Source organism: Amphiura filiformis, chromosome 17 (genome assembly GCF_039555335.1).
Source record: "Amphiura filiformis chromosome 17, Afil_fr2py, whole genome shotgun sequence".
Taxonomy (NCBI): Eukaryota; Metazoa; Echinodermata; class Ophiuroidea; order Amphilepidida; family Amphiuridae; genus Amphiura; species Amphiura filiformis.
In genome coordinates this window covers 57739093-57758568 of record NC_092644.1, presented here as the reverse complement: position 1 = coordinate 57758568, position 19476 = coordinate 57739093, and the positions used below count along the sequence as shown (strand labels likewise).

The 19476-nt window shown below is 37.3% G+C and overlaps 1 protein-coding gene across 2 annotated transcripts; it reads left to right on the top strand.

Annotated features, from left to right (window-relative positions):
• The first annotated feature begins 414 nt into the window (after positions 1 to 414).
• On the top strand, positions 415 to 13315 carry LOC140138043 (proline-rich transmembrane protein 1-like). Of its 2 annotated transcripts, none has more exons than XM_072159883.1 (4): positions 415 to 578; positions 10911 to 11044; positions 11866 to 12045; positions 12577 to 13315. In XM_072159883.1, exons 1-4 carry the CDS (start codon positions 563 to 565, stop codon positions 12733 to 12735), a joined length of 489 nt encoding a protein of 162 aa, XP_072015984.1. In that variant the 5' UTR covers positions 415 to 562; the 3' UTR covers positions 12736 to 13315. The 2 variants fall into 2 exon arrangements, with proteins under 2 accessions (XP_072015984.1, XP_072015983.1); XM_072159882.1 differs by lacking the exon at positions 415 to 578 and adding an exon at positions 10011 to 10117.
• The last annotated feature ends 6161 nt before the right edge of the window (positions 13316 to 19476 follow it).

Sequence of the window (19476 nt, the reverse complement as noted above, 5' to 3'; positions counted from 1 at the left end):
TTTGGCGAGTCGTTTGGAAATTTTACCTTCCGGGGTGGGGGGCTCATAATTATTGCACAGCCCCTAAGTTGGGCCCTGAGTAATACTACTCGGACCCGAGTTACTATCTCGGACCCCGACTAGTAGAGCCCCGAATTTCTATCTTGGACCCTGAGTTACTCACAGGCCCCAAGTTATTAAATCAGACCCCAAGATTTATTTTCTTCCATGTCACTTCGGGCGGGGGCTCCGTATTGTCATTCACAATGACTAATTTTTGAATTTGTCAAAAATGAAGTATCACATCTTTTCATTGTGTGTCTTTTTAAAGGACAATTTTTGTTTTTCCTTAATTGGGTGACCGGCTGTTTATAGATCCAATGCCATGCTTTATTTGGGCTTCTTTCTTTCGCCGATAGCCAGTGGAAAATAAATAACGCAATAACCACGGATATCACCAAAGAACCAGATGACCGACAATTTTTCGTAGAAAATCGCGTTGAAAAGCACTACAAAAAGGTTGAAAATTTCCCGTGAGAATCCCTTCAATCATCCAGGATATAGCAGTAAATTTGCGGACAGGATGAATGAAGCCCAAGGTACCGGTAACATTAATTTTTATGATTTTTATATGATCATATAAGAAGTATTTATTTTAAGCTTGCCTTACAAGTTACATGTATTAGGTATGCTAGATGAATTCAAATTTGCCATCAAACTGCATCATTTTATATATCAAATTAAAGCCCTTGAGTAAACAAAGCCAAAACTGAAAACCTTTTTTTTTTTTTTTTTTCCGTAGCAAAGTTACATCTTGTCATGCGCGTTCGCAGGAATTTTTCAAGGGGGGTGTGATGATAAAAATACTAAAATAAAGAAATGGCAGCGTGGTGTCATCCCGTCGCTCTCTCGCGCGACGCAGGGAAGTCTGAGGGGATGTGCCCCTCAGAATTAGAAACTTTTGGAAAATGAAGACCTAATTGAAGCGATTTGGTGGACAATTTTGGCACTATTAGTGTGTAAAATTTTAAATTGAAAAAGCCGAAAATTTGTGAAATGACGGTCCATGAAGCCTTTCGTGAACAAGTTTTTCTTCAGTTGTAGGCCTATAAATTGTGTTAAACACTTAATTGGTAAATATCGAAAGCACTGAGAATAAAAATGGCTGCTTGTTTATCCACTGTGCAGGGGGTGTCTGAGGGGATGTGCCCCTAAGAATTAAAAACCTTTGCAAAATGAAGACCTAATTGAAGCGATTTGGTGGATCAATTTGTGACTATTAGCATGATTAGTGTGTAAAATTTTAGTTTGAAAAAGCCGAAAATTGGTGAAATAACGGTACATGAAGCCTTTCGTGAACATGAGTTTTGCCTCCTGCAGAAGTTCGTAAATTTTGCAAAATGAAGGTCCGATTGAGGCCTTTTGGTGCATAATTTTTACACTATTTAAATCCTTGCATCAAACAGAAAAAGGGCCCGAACTCAATTTGCACAATTAAAACCTTCACGTATGTTGCTTGGGGGTAGGGTGTGGGGTGTGATGTGGAGAGGTGTTGGTTTTAACATCATAAGGCCCTATATCCATGTCAATTAACAATTAAAACCTTTACGCACGTCACGTTACCAGGGTAAAGGTGTAATGATGTGGGGGGTGTTAACACTGATGTATTGACACATTTCCGTACAGCTCCGTACGTTTCCGGTCAATACCGGGTATGAGGCCTAGGGGTGAGATAAATTTGTGTGGGCGGGGTAGTTATGTAATAATATTTCCCATATGCCTTGCTCCTCTCCCTCCTCCCCTCTCCCCATTTCCCCCCTCTCTCTCTCTCCTCAGCTCTCTCTATCTCTCTGTCTGTCTCTCTCTCTTTCTTTGCCTTTTCTCCCCATTTTAATTTTTTTGGACAGATCCAAGGGGTGTTTCACACCGTAACACCCCCCTAAATGCGTGACGCCAATGCATCTTGTCAAAGATTGACTTTCATCAAAAAGATTCAGCTAGCAAAATTCCCCAAAACGGCATTTCGGGGGTGTTTCTAGATCTTAGACTAGTCTCATTATGATAGCAATTTTTTTTGCTATCAAAATCCCTCTAAAATTCCATGTGCGATTGTCTTATCACCATAAAAAATCATATATTTGGGTCAAGTCAAGTGAAGTATAGAAAACATATTTATGTAGGTTTCCTTCTTCGGCCAGTTGTTTCAAATTTCTATGTAAATATGCATTGACATTGTCGGCGAATTTCACTGACTAGCAAATGTGTTAGGCCAAGTAAAAAATAAAACATGTTTCACGTCCGGGTTTTTGAAAAAAAAAGGAGGAAGAGGGGCTTTTATTTTCTATTTTTATCATAAAATTGGTGTAAATACCCATACTTAGAGCTGTTTTAGCGTATACAATAATGCCTGGAAAAAGGAGGAGGCCCTTTCTTATTTGTTGTTCTGAGAGTTACACCTCCTCTAATGATCACAAAACCTTCCTAAAATGTTTCTTGTATCTTAACAAGGCTATAGAATGCATCCCAACTTCCTAGACATATTTTTTTTAAAATTTATAACTGAATTTCAAAAAATAAAAATATAATTGAGGAAACCTCAAAAAAGGAAGCAGGAGGGGACGTGAAACATGTTTATTTTTTTATTTGGCCTTAACTAAGGTTTGCCTGGGATACCTACATCTATGCGTCGAACAACTGAATACAAGCACAACGTACGGACCAATATATTTTTGTAAACATTTTAGGCCTATAACAAAATGTATATTTCGTACAAATTGTACAACTATAGTTTCTACCCTATGACCTATAAAGTTACCTGTCATCAAAGTGTCCATAAAAAACTGGTCATTGCAAGTATCTTTGATGCTGAAAACTAAGGATATTCACGCAGGCATGCAGGGACAGGCCAAACATAGGGATGTTCATAAAATTTTGAAGTTCAATCTTTTTAGCTGAAAGTTCTTTCATTTGAAAGAGAATTAAATTAACTAAACAATAAGGGGTCAATCATGTTTCTAGTGCATATACTTTTGTAGTTACAGACAAAAATAGTGTCATCAAATTGCCCAAAATTTTGTGTGTGAAATTGTGACAGCAGGCGCATGTACAATGCACACTACTGTATGTGACCCCAGATGACCTCCTATTCTTTACTATAAGAAAGCTGTTTTGGATGGTCTTGATTTACACACAAATTGCTTTTGAGCTAAATCGAGCGTCGACTTGGTGGAACATGGATTGCACTATGTGATAGTTTATGAATCCAGTATCATGCCAGTACCAACTTAAGTCAACATCACTTAGGTTTTGGTTGTCAAAGTTAATTTTTAGTAATTTTTTCCATTGAGCCCCACAGTGAAGCCATTTTTGGACCGTACACATGCACATTCCACTTCCCTATGGATGAATAGCGCCACCTAGTGTGTGATGTGAGCTAGCCTACCAAAAACCTTTCCTCGATCGTAAAATCCGATGCATGTCATAAATAATTCATTATTCTATTGTGTAAATGTCACTGATTGTGTCCATGTATTGTTATTGCACCTGCGATCTCGCGCAAGAGCAGTTGTTAACCTGAATTTATACTCGATCGCTGGATCACCACGTGAATTCTGGTGGCATAGGTCACGCGACATGTGACGTTCGAGGCTGGCGAAAATACAAGGCTGACAGTCCCAGTCAAAATACACGGTTAGCATTTATAAATTGAAAAATAACATACGTACAGTGTGGTACATTGTCGTACCCCAACGGGTTTAGAGTAAGATAATTTTGCTTTGACACCACATAACAAATTTAGAATTGTTTGTGATTGGCTTACGATTTCAAAGAATGGCTTTTGCAATCACAATACGGGTTATATGACGCCCGTCGGAAATTTTGCATACGTCCACGATGACGTCATGCCCTAGTGCCACAAGGCTGGCTTTTCTGCGAGCGAGCGAGTGGTATAAAGTCAGTTTCACACCTGTGATTTAATGGAGCACATCCACAGCGCATTTGACAGATAAAAATGAAATTGGCAATTCTGAGCAACGGATTCCATGAAATGGACGATTATGTAAGTTATTCTACAGGATCGGTACGGTAATAATTAACAGCTGGTCTGCTGTATTTGAAGTGCATATTGAAGTTTGTAAGTTTGTGACTTCGTATGTTATGTGCAATTGATATTATAGGAAGCTTAAATTGGCAGGCTCTCATGCAATGTATCCGTCTCTTCCGAACATACATGGACGTTCAGGGCAAGTCATACTGAAGCCACACAGGGTATAGTGTTTATCGGTATTATCATGTAACTGGCAAGTGCAGGGGCCGGGGAGACAAGCAGCTAGGGGACGCAGGGGTAACCTTTTCAATCAATGGTTATTCTATTGTCCACCAAAGTTACGCTTTAAATGACATCACCAATATGTTTATATCCATGATCAATCCAGTCGATAGGCAATTATCCCCAGAGGACCACTGTGCTATGTCTGGTTCCATACAGAAATTGGTTAGTAGCCCGAAACATCATGGCCCTGTTCCTTCCTCACTAGGGCCATGAGTGCCATACGTACGTAAAAACGGGGCACCGGGAACTCACGTCGCGGTGATGACGTCACACTGACGGCATCTATTTATAAGAAGAATTCAAAACACGGCGACGGTCAGTCACAAGTCTGGTCTTTTACATCCTCAAATGTGCTCAAAATGCACCAAATATGTTTTGTTTAAGTCTCATTTTCACGTGAGGAATGGTAGGAAGTGGTATTTATGAGAAAAAGTGGTATTTTATGTGTACCCTGGACCAGATATGCTCAGGAGTCTCAGACCTTCGTACGGAGAAGGCCAGTGGAAATCGTAGTGACGGAGGTGTGAGTACCTCGGTCTATCTGGTTAGCAGGTACGAATAATTCCGCGTGAATTGAGACATCGGAGCAGGTCAAACACAGAGGACTAGCCTACATCCCGTATCCGACTATCACTCAAACAAGCAAATCTCTTCACGAATTCACTCACCTTGCGATCCTACATCATCAGTTGAAACAAACATCTAAGTTTCCATAAACAACTTTGTCATTCCTCAAAACTACAAGTAACTTCATTTTAAATAAAAAATTGAAATCCTACTATTACCCGTTATTGAAAATTTTGTTCGATTTTATGTCAACCAAAAGCCACCAAAAGAACGCAAGAGTCGAGTTCAGTTGACCAAAATGGTATCTCCTGCCTCCTGGTCACCTCAGATATGACGTCAGTATCACAATCGGTGGATCGGATTGGTTGAAATCAACGCCATGTTTTTGACCTTACAGGGGTCAGAGATATGCATTATTCATGTATGAAAACAGCGATGCGGATATAGTATCATCACCGGGACTGAGATGTGCGACATTTTCGATGTTTGTACTGGGGAATTTCAGACACGGAGACTCATGGAGATTTCTACAAATTCGCCCAAAGGTAACCAAAGGGTTGGGGATCGCATTTTTAACTATCACTATAATGTTTCAGAATTGAGGTCGGCTAAAAAGTAGACCGTTTCGGGGTCTGTAATTGGTGTAGATGTCATATTTTGAACAGTGAGCGATAAGTGACCAATTTGACGTTCAGCACAAGTGTTTATCCTTACTCAGGGTACCACTGGGCGAAATTGACCAAGTTTATAAGGTATCAGGACACCTCGCCCAGTCGCCCACATGCACTTCGCCTACACGGCATCTCGCCTACACGCCACGTCGCCTACGTTCCATCTCGCCCCCTATGCAATGCAATGGCGGTTGTGGATGTATCATGATGATCGATGACGATGTGACCGGAAGGGTCGTGTGTTCCTGTGTTGGTAGCAGACTGTACGATCAAGGATTCGTTCCAATGAATGCACTTGAATATTCAACAAATTTGTGTGTGGGGATGTGTGTGTATGGGGGGGTATGTATGTGTCTTTTATAACTTGAGGCCCCTACCGTCCAGCGCCCCGGTGTAGATTATGTTCGGTTTTTAACACACCATGCTGATGTGTTATAACAATGGTTTTAAATATTTTAATATGTGTATGCATTTTTTCAACATGCATTTTTTATAATTTGATAACTTCGTGTTAAAGTGTGTCATACGTGAATTTTTATGAAGATAATTTGTTATGAAGATAATTTATAAAGAAAAATATGGCAGTCTTAATTTTCTTAATATTTTCCCATAGATACCATTGATTGTTAAAACTTTCAACCTGCTTTTAATAACTTGATAACGTGATAAAGTGTTTAAAGTAATTTTTTGGCCATTTTCTCCGAGACCAATTTAAAATACCGCGCGAACAGGGCCTGTGCTGTGCGTTTCGCCCCTTTTTACACCGCGGGTATTTGCTGCCGACGATTGCTTGACAAGTCCCCTGCGCGCCTGCACACCGCCCATTTTTGCACCGCGTGTTAGCGGCGGATATTAGCTACCACTTACACGAAAACGCCGGGTGTGATTATGTTCAATCAATGGTACCGTGATCCAAGCACGCAAAAATGCCAGAATACACCGACGTACATGTACCTTCCGATCTGAAAGCAAATATTACAGATTGTTTTTACAAAACCAAAATATTTGTGGTGAAATGATGGTAAAAACTCGCCAACTGATGTTTCATCCGTCTTGTTCAGTCGGATTTCTTCAGAGTTGTGAAGCCATGCTACAGTACGAACTAGTGTTGCCAGTCCTTGAGTCACTTTGTTGTAGAGAGTCGGGTTGTAGAGATTGCTAAGTTAGGCTGTAGGTGCCCTCGTCTCGGTTCATGGTGTTATTCATTCCTCTCCTCTAGCAGGAAGATTATTTTAGAGTTTAACTGCTCTCATTTGGAAAGTATATGTTGCTTACCACCATTATCATTCCAAAATGGTTAAGAGGCAGTCTCCCTTATTATGTACGGATTTGCGATACAAAAAAAAAAAAGAATTGTCTCTAAAAAATAATTTTGGTACATATTAGCACCAACAACTCACATGTAAAATATGAGCGTGCACAGCGCCCTCGTTCAGCTTGAAAAATTCTTGAAATTTCAGCCTCTCTGAGCCTTACTTGCAAATGGTAAACTTTGGAGGTGCATAACATCGTGCGCCATCATCATCCCAACCTGCATTTTGCATTTTTTAAAGTACCAAATGGTTACATTACAAAACCAAGAAAAAAAATTGGGATCTTGATGGCGCACAAAATCAGCAAATCCAATGATTTGATGAAAAGCGCCCTCGTGCAAACTTCAAAGCATCATAACGGGCTGCGCCATCAAGATCCCAAGTCCGAACAAGTTTGAAATTAAAGACCTCCATGGCAAGTTTCATTTTTCAGCAAAATTTTTTTGGGATTTCATTGGCGCACCGAGTTAACAGAGGTCAAAGGTCAAAATTTCCTATTTTCGCACATATTTGCATGCCTGTATTATTGCGCGCCAACGTCACCTGACTCTCGAATAGCATTTCATCAAAGAAGAGTTAATTCTCTGCAAGAACTGAAAAAATTAGCTTGGGATCTCTTGATCTTCATATTTTTCTGATTTTTTGAAAATGGACTTAGCCTCATTTTGGAGGTCAATTTGACCTCTTTTTCCCACTAAGCTGCACAATGTGGGCTTTTTACTGCATCACAAAAGATCGTAACAAGATCCCAATTTTATTTTTCATCGTCTAGCTTCTTTGGCGACCAGTAGACAAAAAACAAGCAACAGCTAATTGGGATCATGTGGGCGCACTAATATAAAAGAGGTCAAAGGTCAAGCTTTGTGCTAAAGTGATGCATATTTGCCTATGTGCAGCACGAAAGTGGAACTTTGACCCGCAATAAAAATGTGCGCCAACAAGATCCCATCTTACTTTTTGGATGATTGGATAAAGGGGCTTATGTATAACTGATAACAAGTAAAAAAAAAAGTGGGATCATGTGGGCGCACTAATTCAATAGCAGGTCAAAGTTCATACTTTGTGCCGAATTGGCATTACTTTGCCTATGTGCAGCACAAAAGTAGAACTTTGACCCATAATAAAATGTGCGCCAACAAGATCCCATCTTACTTTTTGGATGATTGGATAAAGGGGCTTATGTATAACTGATAACAAGTAAAAAAAAAAGTGGGATCATGTGGGTGCACTAATTCAATAGAGGTCAAAGTTCATACTTCATACAAAATTAACCGATTTTTAGACTAAAGTTGCCGAATTCAGCAACCTTTCACTCAAGTATTTGGACAAAAAATTTTTTTACTCTCACCAACTACCATGATGGAATCAGCACCATTTGAAATGCACTCACACAAGTTTCTATGAGACATGTCTGGTGATCCCCATTGAAAAAAAAAATCGGCACAAAGTATGAACTTTGACCTCTATTGAATTAGTGCGCCCACATGATCCCACTTTTTTTTACTTGTTATTAGTTATACATAAGCCCTTTATCCAATCATCCAAAAAGTAAGATGGGATCTTGTTGGCGCAAATTTTTATTGCGGGTCAAAGTTCCACTTTTCTGCTGCACATAGGCAAAATAATGCCAATTCGGCACAAAGTATGAACTTTGACCTCTATTGAATCAGTGCGCCCACATGATCCCACTTTTATTTTACTTGTTATCAGTTATACATAAGCCCCTTTATCCAATCATCCAAAAAGTAAGATGGGATCTTGTTACGCATTTTTTTATTATGGTCAAAGTTCCACTTTCGTGCTGCACATAGGCAAATATGCATCACTTTGGCACAAAGCTTGACCTTTGACCTCTTTTATATTAGTGCGCCCACGTGATCCCAATTAGCTGTTGCTTGTGTTTTATCTACTGGTCACCAAAGAAGCTAGACGATGACAAATAAAATTGGGATCTTGTTGGCGCATCTTTTTGTGATGCAGTAAAAAGCCCACATTGTGCTGCACGTCATTGTTCGAGCGGGAAAGAGGTCAAATTGACCTCCAAAATGAGGCTAAGTCCATTTTCAAAAAATCAGAAAAATATGAAGATCAAGAGATCCCAAGCTAATTTTTTCAGTTCTTGCAGAGAATTACCTCTTCTTTGATGAAATGCTATTCGGAGAGTCAGGTGTCGTTGCCAGCGATAATACAGGCATGCAAATATGTGTAAAATAGGAAATTTTGACCTTTGACCTCTGTTAACTCGGTGCGCCAACAAAATCCCAAAAAATTTTTGCTGAAAAATGAAACTTGCCATGGAGGTCTTTAATTTCAAACTTGTTCGGACTTGGGATCTTGATGGCGCAGCCCGTTATGATGCTTTAAAGTTTGCACGAGGGCGCTTTTCATCAAATCATTGGATTTGCTGATTGTGTGCGCCATCAAGATCCCAATTTTTTTTCTTGGTTTTTGTAATGTAACCATTTGGTACTTTAAAAAAATGCAAAATGCAGGTTGGGATGATGATGGCGCACGATGTTATGCACCTCCAAAGTTTACCATTTGCAAGTAAGGCTCAGAGAGGCTGAAATTTCAAGAATTTTTAAAGCTGAACGAGGGCGCTGTGCACGCTCATATGTTACATGTGAGTTGTTGGTGCTAATATGTACCAAAATTATTTTTTAGAGACAATTCTATTTTTTTTTGTATCACAACCCCCCTTATTCATGTACATAATAAGGGAGACTGGCTCTTAATATAATTCTTCAGATACCTTTTGAGTGAACAGTGCATGAAGGTAAACTGAGAGGAAAGATATGTTGGAGATAATTAAAGACAAGAGTTGTAGAGCTCTTTGTTTTTGAACGGAAGGAACACAGAATTTGACATAAATTATAAAATGATAATTTTGGTCTTTACAGTACATTAGCCAAATGTTTGTCATTATATCAGTTTATGTTGTTTACAGTAACAGGTTGGGTCATTATTATAAGGAAGGTGTGTTAGGTAATTGCATGTATAGCACCATAGTTGAGTATGCAGTTACAATGTAGATATTATAGATTATGTCGATTAGTGTAATTAGCAACACATGGGTATAATGGATTCGGTAAAAACAGATTGAAATCACAATCATGTATTCGCCATGTTGAAACTCCAACTTGTGAAAGATTACGTTAGCTTCTTATCAACAATGTCAGATGAACTGAAAGATGGAGGCTTTCTTTCTGCAGTGTCAGAACTGAAAGACTATGGCAGCTTTCTGCGAGTCAAAAGTATGGGATTTTCAAATTTGTGCTTTTGCAAATTACCACCACAGCATCAAAAAATGGGACAGTTATTTGATTGAACTTGAATAGAAAGAAACTTGGGAGAACTTGAATTGAACAGTTTACACTACAGTGACTATGGGCTAGTGCTATATGCCTAGACAAACTGCAGGAGGGATTTCAATTGAATGAACACCGCTTTCAACAGCTCAGCTGTACTCCATCCAACCATGTTTGTATCGCTTATTACGCATAACCTTGGATACCGTACAATACTAACCAATCACGAGTGAGTTGGCATGATTGGATTCACTTCTGTGTTACTCACGCACAGTCGCACACGCTGGCGTATATCATGTAATGTACGCAAAAACATCACGCTATGTCAGGCTGTGTTCATTCAATTGAAATTTCTACTGTAGGTGGTTGCTGGTGGCAAGGTTTGAGTATATAGACTCTTCAGGGTCTATGGTTTGAGCGTGCAATTCTACTCTATTTCCATTCTTTGAGGGACAGCAAAGTGTTATCTGGGGGCAGATGGAAGCCTGCCAAGAAAGGCAAAACATTAGCAGCCTCTTCTCACATATGTCTGAAGCCAATTGGTGAAAAAAACTCCAACAGGAATTTCTTGCTCAAGTTGAGCTGCTTAGAAAATATTTTTATGAGAGATACACATATGATATTGATAGGTTGTTTGACGCAAATTGCATGACTTACCTAAATTAGGCAGCACCAAATAGTAAACGCCATTCTTTGTTTGCTGAACCATATTGGTAACAATTTTGTATTTTATTTACAGCTCCAGAGATGCCAAAGAAAGGAGAAGATGGTATTCATCATCAGTCTTCCTTGAGTGGGATGGATACCTTTAATCAGTCTGTTGGTGTCATACCTGTGGAAGCACCGCCACCATACTCCACTGTATTTGTGCAGGTAATCTATCAGCTTTTGTTTTAAATACCCCCAAATCTGCATTTTGATCAATTTTAATGTGTTCTAATTTATCACAGGTTATTCCTGTCAGAACACCATTTTCATTACATGGGGAAGAGCTTTAAAAGTCTAAAGCAAACTTATTACGTGTATATTTGGTAAGCTAGGGCTAAGTATCAATAAATATATATGGAAAGCATCCTAATCTGTTGGGATTTACTTTTAAAGAATTGCATTAAGAAAGGTGGTGTAAAAAAAGTTTAAATTGCATATGGTCCTAATATTGAAAACTGAATGAATTGTAATTAAGGAGAGATGAAAAGCAAAGAGCTGAAGAGTTTGATCCATCAACTGCATATGAGGTGGTGGACAAATAATTGTTTGTGTAGGGTTCCTTGACCAACTGTACAGATAGCTCAGACCCCTGACTCAAAATATTTTGAGGCCTTTGGGAAAAAGAAGTCTGTTGGGCTTCTATTCACTATTGGAGATATTCCAAAAATCTACACATTTTATGTCTATATTATACATAAAAGAACTCAACTGCAATTTTTCAGTGAAATTCAAAATTTACCGATGCATGATTTAAATTTGGATGATTTTTACGATTGTTCCGAATGAGCAAATCACTGAATGGGCCTTGAAGGCTTTTCTGATTGGCTGTGTGGATCTAAAAGTGTGAATTCTATATCACCTGCCGTACTACTGGCTCATGAAATGGAATCTATCTTTCACCTTGTGATGATATTTCAAAGAACACATTGAATAGACTGATTTGTATATTAATTGATTGATGACATTTGTCATTTTTCTTTGCACAGGGAGGTAACCACCCACAATGTCCCAATCCCCTTGCCATCTATCCACCAGGAACACATGTTGTATACCGTATGCCACAACCATTGGAGAAACCCCCAGATGACCATCTTATCTATGCCATTCTTGTCACTGTCTTTTGTTTCTGGCCAACTGGAATTATTGCCATCATCAAGTCATTGGATGTAAGTATTGTAATTCTGTAAGACTTTGCTGCATTGGTACGTTCCCCAAGCTGAGTGAGTCACAAGATTCAGTAAGGGGGTGCATGCACTATGCATATGAAATGCTTGGCCCTATACACCATGGTTGATATCAGGACATAGAATGTTACAATGTAGACAAGTAACCACTTTATCCACACTGCCTTAACTTTATCATCTAGTATGCATCTCACTTGGAGAATTTTTTGTTTTAACTATCCTCTACCGTGTGATAAAGGACAGGCAGGTCCAATATTTTGAGTAGTGGATGCCGGTGCACACTACAGTAGTTATATATTATTTTAATAACTATAGTTACTATCATAAAAAATCCCTTATTCTAAATGAACTTAACTTATTTACAACTTCACGTCTTTGGTTGCGCATACCACTAGCGTGTGGGAGTATTATGCACTAAAATTAAAAGAACAAAAATATCATATCCTAGGTCCCCCACATGTATTACAAGTATGTACTTATGTGAAATGATATGAATTTGTTTTAATTCTACAGGTGCAGAAATCTGCCCAGATTGGTGATGCTGTAGCAGCTGACACCGCATCTCGTTCTGCCCTCCAGATGAGTCGTATCAGCCTGGGAATTGGAACTCTCATCTACATACTGCTGTGTGTTGTCCTGGTTATAGAATTTGTTCTTATATTTTCGATTTAAAGGTGATATAAAACATGCTTTCTTGTCTGATGTGCTGCTAGTCCAAAAGATTTGTCAGTATAATTTGCCCAGGTTGATATCTTGTCAATACGAAACGAACCTTGTGGCTTTTGCTTCCTCAAGCGACTGACTTCAACAACAAATGCCAAATTTAATCAGGTATGACAAAATTTTCTAGTGAGTTAACATACAATTTTTCCAAGATAATAACATTCCCACAATTTTGTATGTATTTATTTTCTTGAGAAAGAAGAATTCTCCTCAAATGCCAAAATTCCCCCATAAGGAGTTAAATTCTTCACTTTTTGATTTTCCAGTTCAAACTTCAATGCACACATGTGCTGCCATTGTGTGCAAGTGTAAATACATGCATATGTCAACATGCATGATTTAATTATGCTTTTAATTATCACTGCTTTGAAGACGCAAAAAGTCTATATGATTCATACAGTGTTGTAAACAGAGTTTGACTGTTGGTTTCCAATTTATAGAAACTTGATATTTTAAACAAGATTTTACCAATACCTTTTTTAGTGTTGGGCTCCAGAACTATTAGCTATGTACAACCCTGGACCCAGAATGTACTGGGTGTTAAAATGAGTACGAGATATATCTTACATGTTTTAAAAATGCATAGGAATGGTTTGTGCTATTGCTCTCAGACTAGAGTATTCAGAAATTATGGAAATGAAATTTCCAGATATTTATATAACAATCACTTTATATACATATCCACATGATAGTGATATGACAAATGCATTTCATTGCATAGACTACACACGTATACTCTGAGAAACTATTTCTCTGTTTTGATAAAAGATAATGAACACAATGATGAAAAAGTAAGTGTGGAAACAACAAAATCAAACATTAAACAGTAGCTAACCTGCCAAATTAAGGTAAAATTTATCTTTGGACTAGCAAACATTCAACATATGACTGAATTAATGTTACAACACAATTATATTCACTGAACAAGACTTGTAGTGTTAGTTCTCAACCTTTGTTCAATTAAACCAAAGATAGACTTCTTCCATTTTTTCAGTACTTTGGAGTAGATTAATATTGTCTGATGAACCTTGTATTGGGCCATTCATGTTGAAATCCATACACCCCAATGGAAGACATGACCGTAATCTCACACATAGGGAGTGTAGATTACTACCATGCATTCAGGTAATAACCCCATTTGAAATTCATACTTCCTGGGTGGTAGACTAAGGTCATGGTTTTCTTTTCCATAGGTGCTGGGTGTATGAATTTCATGAATAGGCCACTAGAAACCTTCAGCCATTTGAACAACGGAGAACCATAGGAGAATGAAGGTGACTGAAGGTGAAATATTTCCAATGGTGTTGCCACACACACAAGTTTGTAGCCTCATTTTGGTGACTTAGTAGTACTATTATCCACCGACTTGAACATCATGATTTCATGACTTTTAGGCTACTTTTGTGTGTGAGCGGAAGATTTTAGCTAATTTTCATTGAATGTGGTTCCTTCTACTTTTATCTCAAACAGGTATTTAATCGCACAACATAAATGTACATGTATGTAAATAAGGGCTCTAAGAATATGAGTTGATTATGTGGTATGCCTGAATCCCCTAGAATAGCTTCTGCATAAAATATAAAATCTTGGGTCCATGTGTTGAAAAGAATGTACACAATCTTTTAAGTATTTAAAATATCCCTTCCCCATTACAAACTGAAAAATGTCACGAAGCTATTTTTTTCTTTATTTGTCTTAAATTACCCTATAAAATGTTCTTTGAATGGACCCCTGATATATTATGCAAACCTATTAATTGAATGTCTATCTCATTGTAATTGTTGACTATTGAATGTCTATCTGCACATTACTGTGGGCTACCTTACATGTGTAGTGCACATGGTAAGGTAGTGCACATGTAAGGCAGCGCAAAGTTGCGTGGGGGTAGAGGTATTCAGTTCATCCGGTGGTGTGGCCAGGACTTTGACAGAAGGGGGGGGGCAAGACAACTTTCAAGGTAGGCAAAATTGGACACAAATTGCATAAAAAGTACAAAAAATGTCCAAAAATCTTAAATATCAGGATGGTAAGCATAGGGGGATTCTCATAGGGGGAAGCCCCCCTTTGCCCCTGGTTACACCACTGACGAGTTCATTTGCGCTTAACACATGTATAATTATTGTTTACATGTATCACACAAATAATAGCAGAACATATCTAAATTAGTATTATAGAAAATCAACTTGTTGTTAATGTAAATCTGTAGCGTGAAGTTGACTATTAAAGGTGATGTGTGCTTAATTTTGAGTTATAAACTCATTGAAGAAATATATTCAAATTTTACAACTCTATCCCAGCTATACACTAGCTTGTTTGTAACATTTAAATAACTTATATAATTGAAATAAAAAGTACAGTACAACTGTTATACCAGAATCATGTCATGTTTCATAAGTTGGGTGCTCAATGCCAGAAGTGGGTAAGTGCAATAGCTGCCTTGTGTAGCTGTCATGTGTAGATGCGTACAATATACCAGGGACCGTGTATGAAGGGACTGGAAACGGATTATTGATAGCTATAATTGTTATCAGATTATCTTCTTGTTTTTATTATTCCTTACTCATGTTGCCCTTCAAAATACCAAAAAAAGCATCATCACATTTCAATGATTTGTCAAAAATAATCTGTGTAGCGTTGAGAATCATTTACATAGCATTTTGGAGACAAAATGTGATGGTTTTAAAATGGTAGAACAAACAAATTAAATAATTTAAAAAAAGTAATGTTCTTTGATGTAACTTAGCTGGGATTCGTACAAGGGTCTATCGATCAACATATTATGCATGCTTACTCAACTGAGGATAATTTGTAAACCAGCAACTAGCTTGGGTGGAAGCTGTTTCCAGTCCCTTCATATACGGTCCCTGTGTGTTAATTGCCAAATGAGCACAGGGCAGCTATTGCACCTACCCACTTCTGGCACTGAGCAGTCGAAATGTATTTTTGTATAGTAGAGTATATCAAAATGTGTGCGTTGTTTTAAGATTGTATCAAGTGCTGCACTATGAACTTTCATATTTGATGTAGCAAATTGGCAAGAATTTATGAGTTAGGGGTTCATTAAATGAGGGCATGATCAATTGTTTATTATCTGAGGCAGCACCAAGATCATAAACAACTATCACAGCCTGTTTTCTATTATTGATCTCCATTCATACATTCTAGGATTGCATTTCATCAAAATTGTCATAAAATAAGATTTCCCATTTTCTAATGTTTTTGTAATATGCATACTTTGGATGCTGCATCTTTTGGAAGCATAGGGGAATTGCCTTTACATTTCTAGGATAGGTAGGCCATGATCAGAAACTCTGGTTACTCTTTTCAAAAGTTTTGGGTCCAATTTCCAGAGTTGTTATTATGATAATCAGCTAATAATATTAATATTATTATTACCATGGTTATAAAGCGCAATACGCAATTAAGTCTCAAAGTGCTACATAAAAACACTGTATAAAAATACCAATATAAAAAGTTACCATGCCACAAGCATGATATAGAATATAATTAAGCAACTTAGTTTAAACAAGTATGTTTTCACAGAACATTTGAATTGATCAACAGTCTTGGAGATTTTAATACTGTGAGGAAGATTATTCCAGAGTTCAGCTGCAGCAGAAGTTGATGGACGCCTACCATTAAGACTTGATAATATTTGCATATTTTGCGCTGAAATTACATATTTAAAATGGCAATGACTTGACTAATCCATCTGTGAGGTCAAATTTGGGCAAAAATGCTCTGTTTTGGAAAAATTCCCCCTCCTCCCACCCATTTATACTTTTTGGGGTGAGGGATCTCCAAAACTTAGAATTTTTGTCCAAATTCGACCTCACAGATGGATTTGTCAAGTCTTTGCCATTGTAAATATGTATACTTCTATATATTTTGGACCAACAATTTGGCAGTTACTAGGCCCAAAAGATTCCATGATTCCAGAGTTAAGACCAATATGAAATTTCATCGTGCATCATTGCATTGTATATTTAAAAATATCAAATATAAAGTTAATGTATATTGCATGTATCAAAAACAAATGTATTGATAACACATATTGCATTGCTTGTGTAAAGTATTATGAAGTAAAGCTTTAAAAAGTATTAAGTTATATGTAAAATAATGTACATGAAATGTAACTTGAGAGTGAATTTATTTATTTTTGAACAGTTTTATTTTCTGCATGTTTTAATATTGGAGGACCAAGTTGAAAGATATAGTCAAATTGAAGTGAAAATGTCTGCTTTACTGGAAAATTATATAAACAATAAATGAGAGACACTGATTAAAGGAGTATTTTGTGATTCTTGCATCTTCTTTTTATGGTATGTTTGAGTTATTTTATTATAGATAATAGATAGGGGGGAGGGGTTGAGGAATAAGGATCACAAAATACTCTTAACCTTCACGTTTCGGCAATTTATACATAATTTTAATTTTGTTACACATCGCTGGGATCACTGAATAGGCCTTTAATTGCTGAAGTTAAGGTGGTTATAAACTGTTTGTGCTCCAGGTAGCTAATGTAGTTAGCCTTAGTGTGATCCAAGCAGTGGACACATTCTCCACAATGAATTTGGAGGGAAAATGTCGGTTACTTTAGGGACTGCAACACAATGATAATTCATGGTAAGGTGATGAAAAAAGAAAAACCTGTTCTAAGGGCCCGACCGACCCAGATTTGACCAGAATTGGGAAACAAATTTTTTCCTGTACAAAATGGATGCCCACACAAATTTCAAAAAATATCAGGAAATGTTTTTTTTTATTTTTTTATTTCCTCAAATTGCAAAATATTTACAGATTTTGGTAATTGTTGGGGTCATTTGGAAAAAAAAAAAAGAAGCCTGACTGACCCTACTTGAACGGTCTGTCCCCCAGTCGTTTTTTTTTGTCTCCTTACTAAAGGAGTAAATGATTGAGCAGATTGTGTTTTTTTTATCAATTCTTCAATGATGGTACAGGATTTTGTGAAGTATTGTTTTGATAAAATCTGTTTTCTATTCCTTTCAACTCATTCATTTTTCCATTTGGTCATACATTTTGATACTGGTGCAATTACTAATTCTAATTAAGGGGCATTCAGAGATCCATCAATCTACACTATTCCCTATATATCATTTTTTAAACTTTTAGAATGTTTACAAATGTAGTAAATAAACCCTACACTGCATTTTTATGTGAAGAGAGATATTTATGCCCAGGCGTAAGGAATTTGGTGCAAATCCAATCCATAGGGATGCACTCAGAGACGGATGTAACCTCTCAGTTTTCTTCACATTTTGTGTCAATATTTCTGAAGAGAAAATGGTTTAAGGGCATTTTCCCAATTTATCACCCATTTTTGAGTGATTCTAGAACATTTTTCTACGGATCTTTGAAAGTCCCTTTCAATAGAATATCATCTTGTCAGACTAGTTCATGTGTGCGGTAACGGTCAGTGGAGTACTGAAATAATCTCAAACATACTGAAATTTATGTTTAAAAAATTGAAATTGTAAGGATTCTTGCATGTCCTACAATTTGTTCGGTTTATAATTGGCAGACTCAATAACACATAGTAGATTGATATAGAATGGTGTGCACACAGTTGTATGCATCACCTGTGCATAGTTCACTTTGTCATATGCATACTGGCATTAAGTCACCCCACTTACTCCCATCCCCCCCAAAAAAGCAGCATTGAAAATTCCAAAAAAGTTTTGTGTTGACTGTTAGCAATTTGTACTGACAATGTGCCACTGTAAAATACTGAACTTATATATCAATCACTACCTTGAGGAAGCCAAAAATATAGTCGATATTATAGTAATGAAGTCTCATTTGTTGTACTTTATCCTTGAATTGTATTCATTTGCCGGAGAAGATGGCAAAATAAAATGCGACTACCATAATAGGAAGGTCTGACATGTTGTATTTTCTGGACTCGGCTTCAAACACAATTGCCACAGACTTTACACACAAAATGAGAGTGGGTTGTATATTGTATAATGGATTGAACTTCCAAGTTATAATAAGGATACATAACATACAATTACTTGACATACAAAATGCAGGTGTTTGATGGATTTTTCAAATGTTTAAAGGTAGATGGTACAAGATTGTCCACCATAGAATTCACACACAAAATGAGGATGCTATGATTTGACATGACACATAGGAGGCATGTGTACGTGAACATAAAATCACTAAATTGGCATTAGCAAAGGGAGGGGGCAGGTGTTATTTTTCCACATGGAGGGGATTTATTTTGGAACAATAAACAGGAGGGCAAAGTATTAAGCTGAATTTTATATTTCATCGCTGAGCGAAAAGCGGTTGACCTATGAGGTAACATGCTTTTCCCATCTCAACTCAACTAAAACAGCTCTACCTCATTGGCTAAAAACCAATTGCTATTGCTCAGTGATGTAGTATTATACATCAGTAAAGTGAAAATGACACTGGTATTTGTAGATAAGCAGCAATGGTGTAGTACTTTATTTACTCCAAAATCATAAATAAGTATATATAACTTTATTTACATACATACAAATATAGATTCCTTTGTACTCTGTGAATAAGCTTGATAATTATACAACACATGCATATTATGTATTACATCTAACAAACTGTCCTATTAAAAGCATGTAACCAGATCGACAGCCTGCCTCATCTCCCCTTTATTCTATCAAAATGGAGATTGTGGCATCG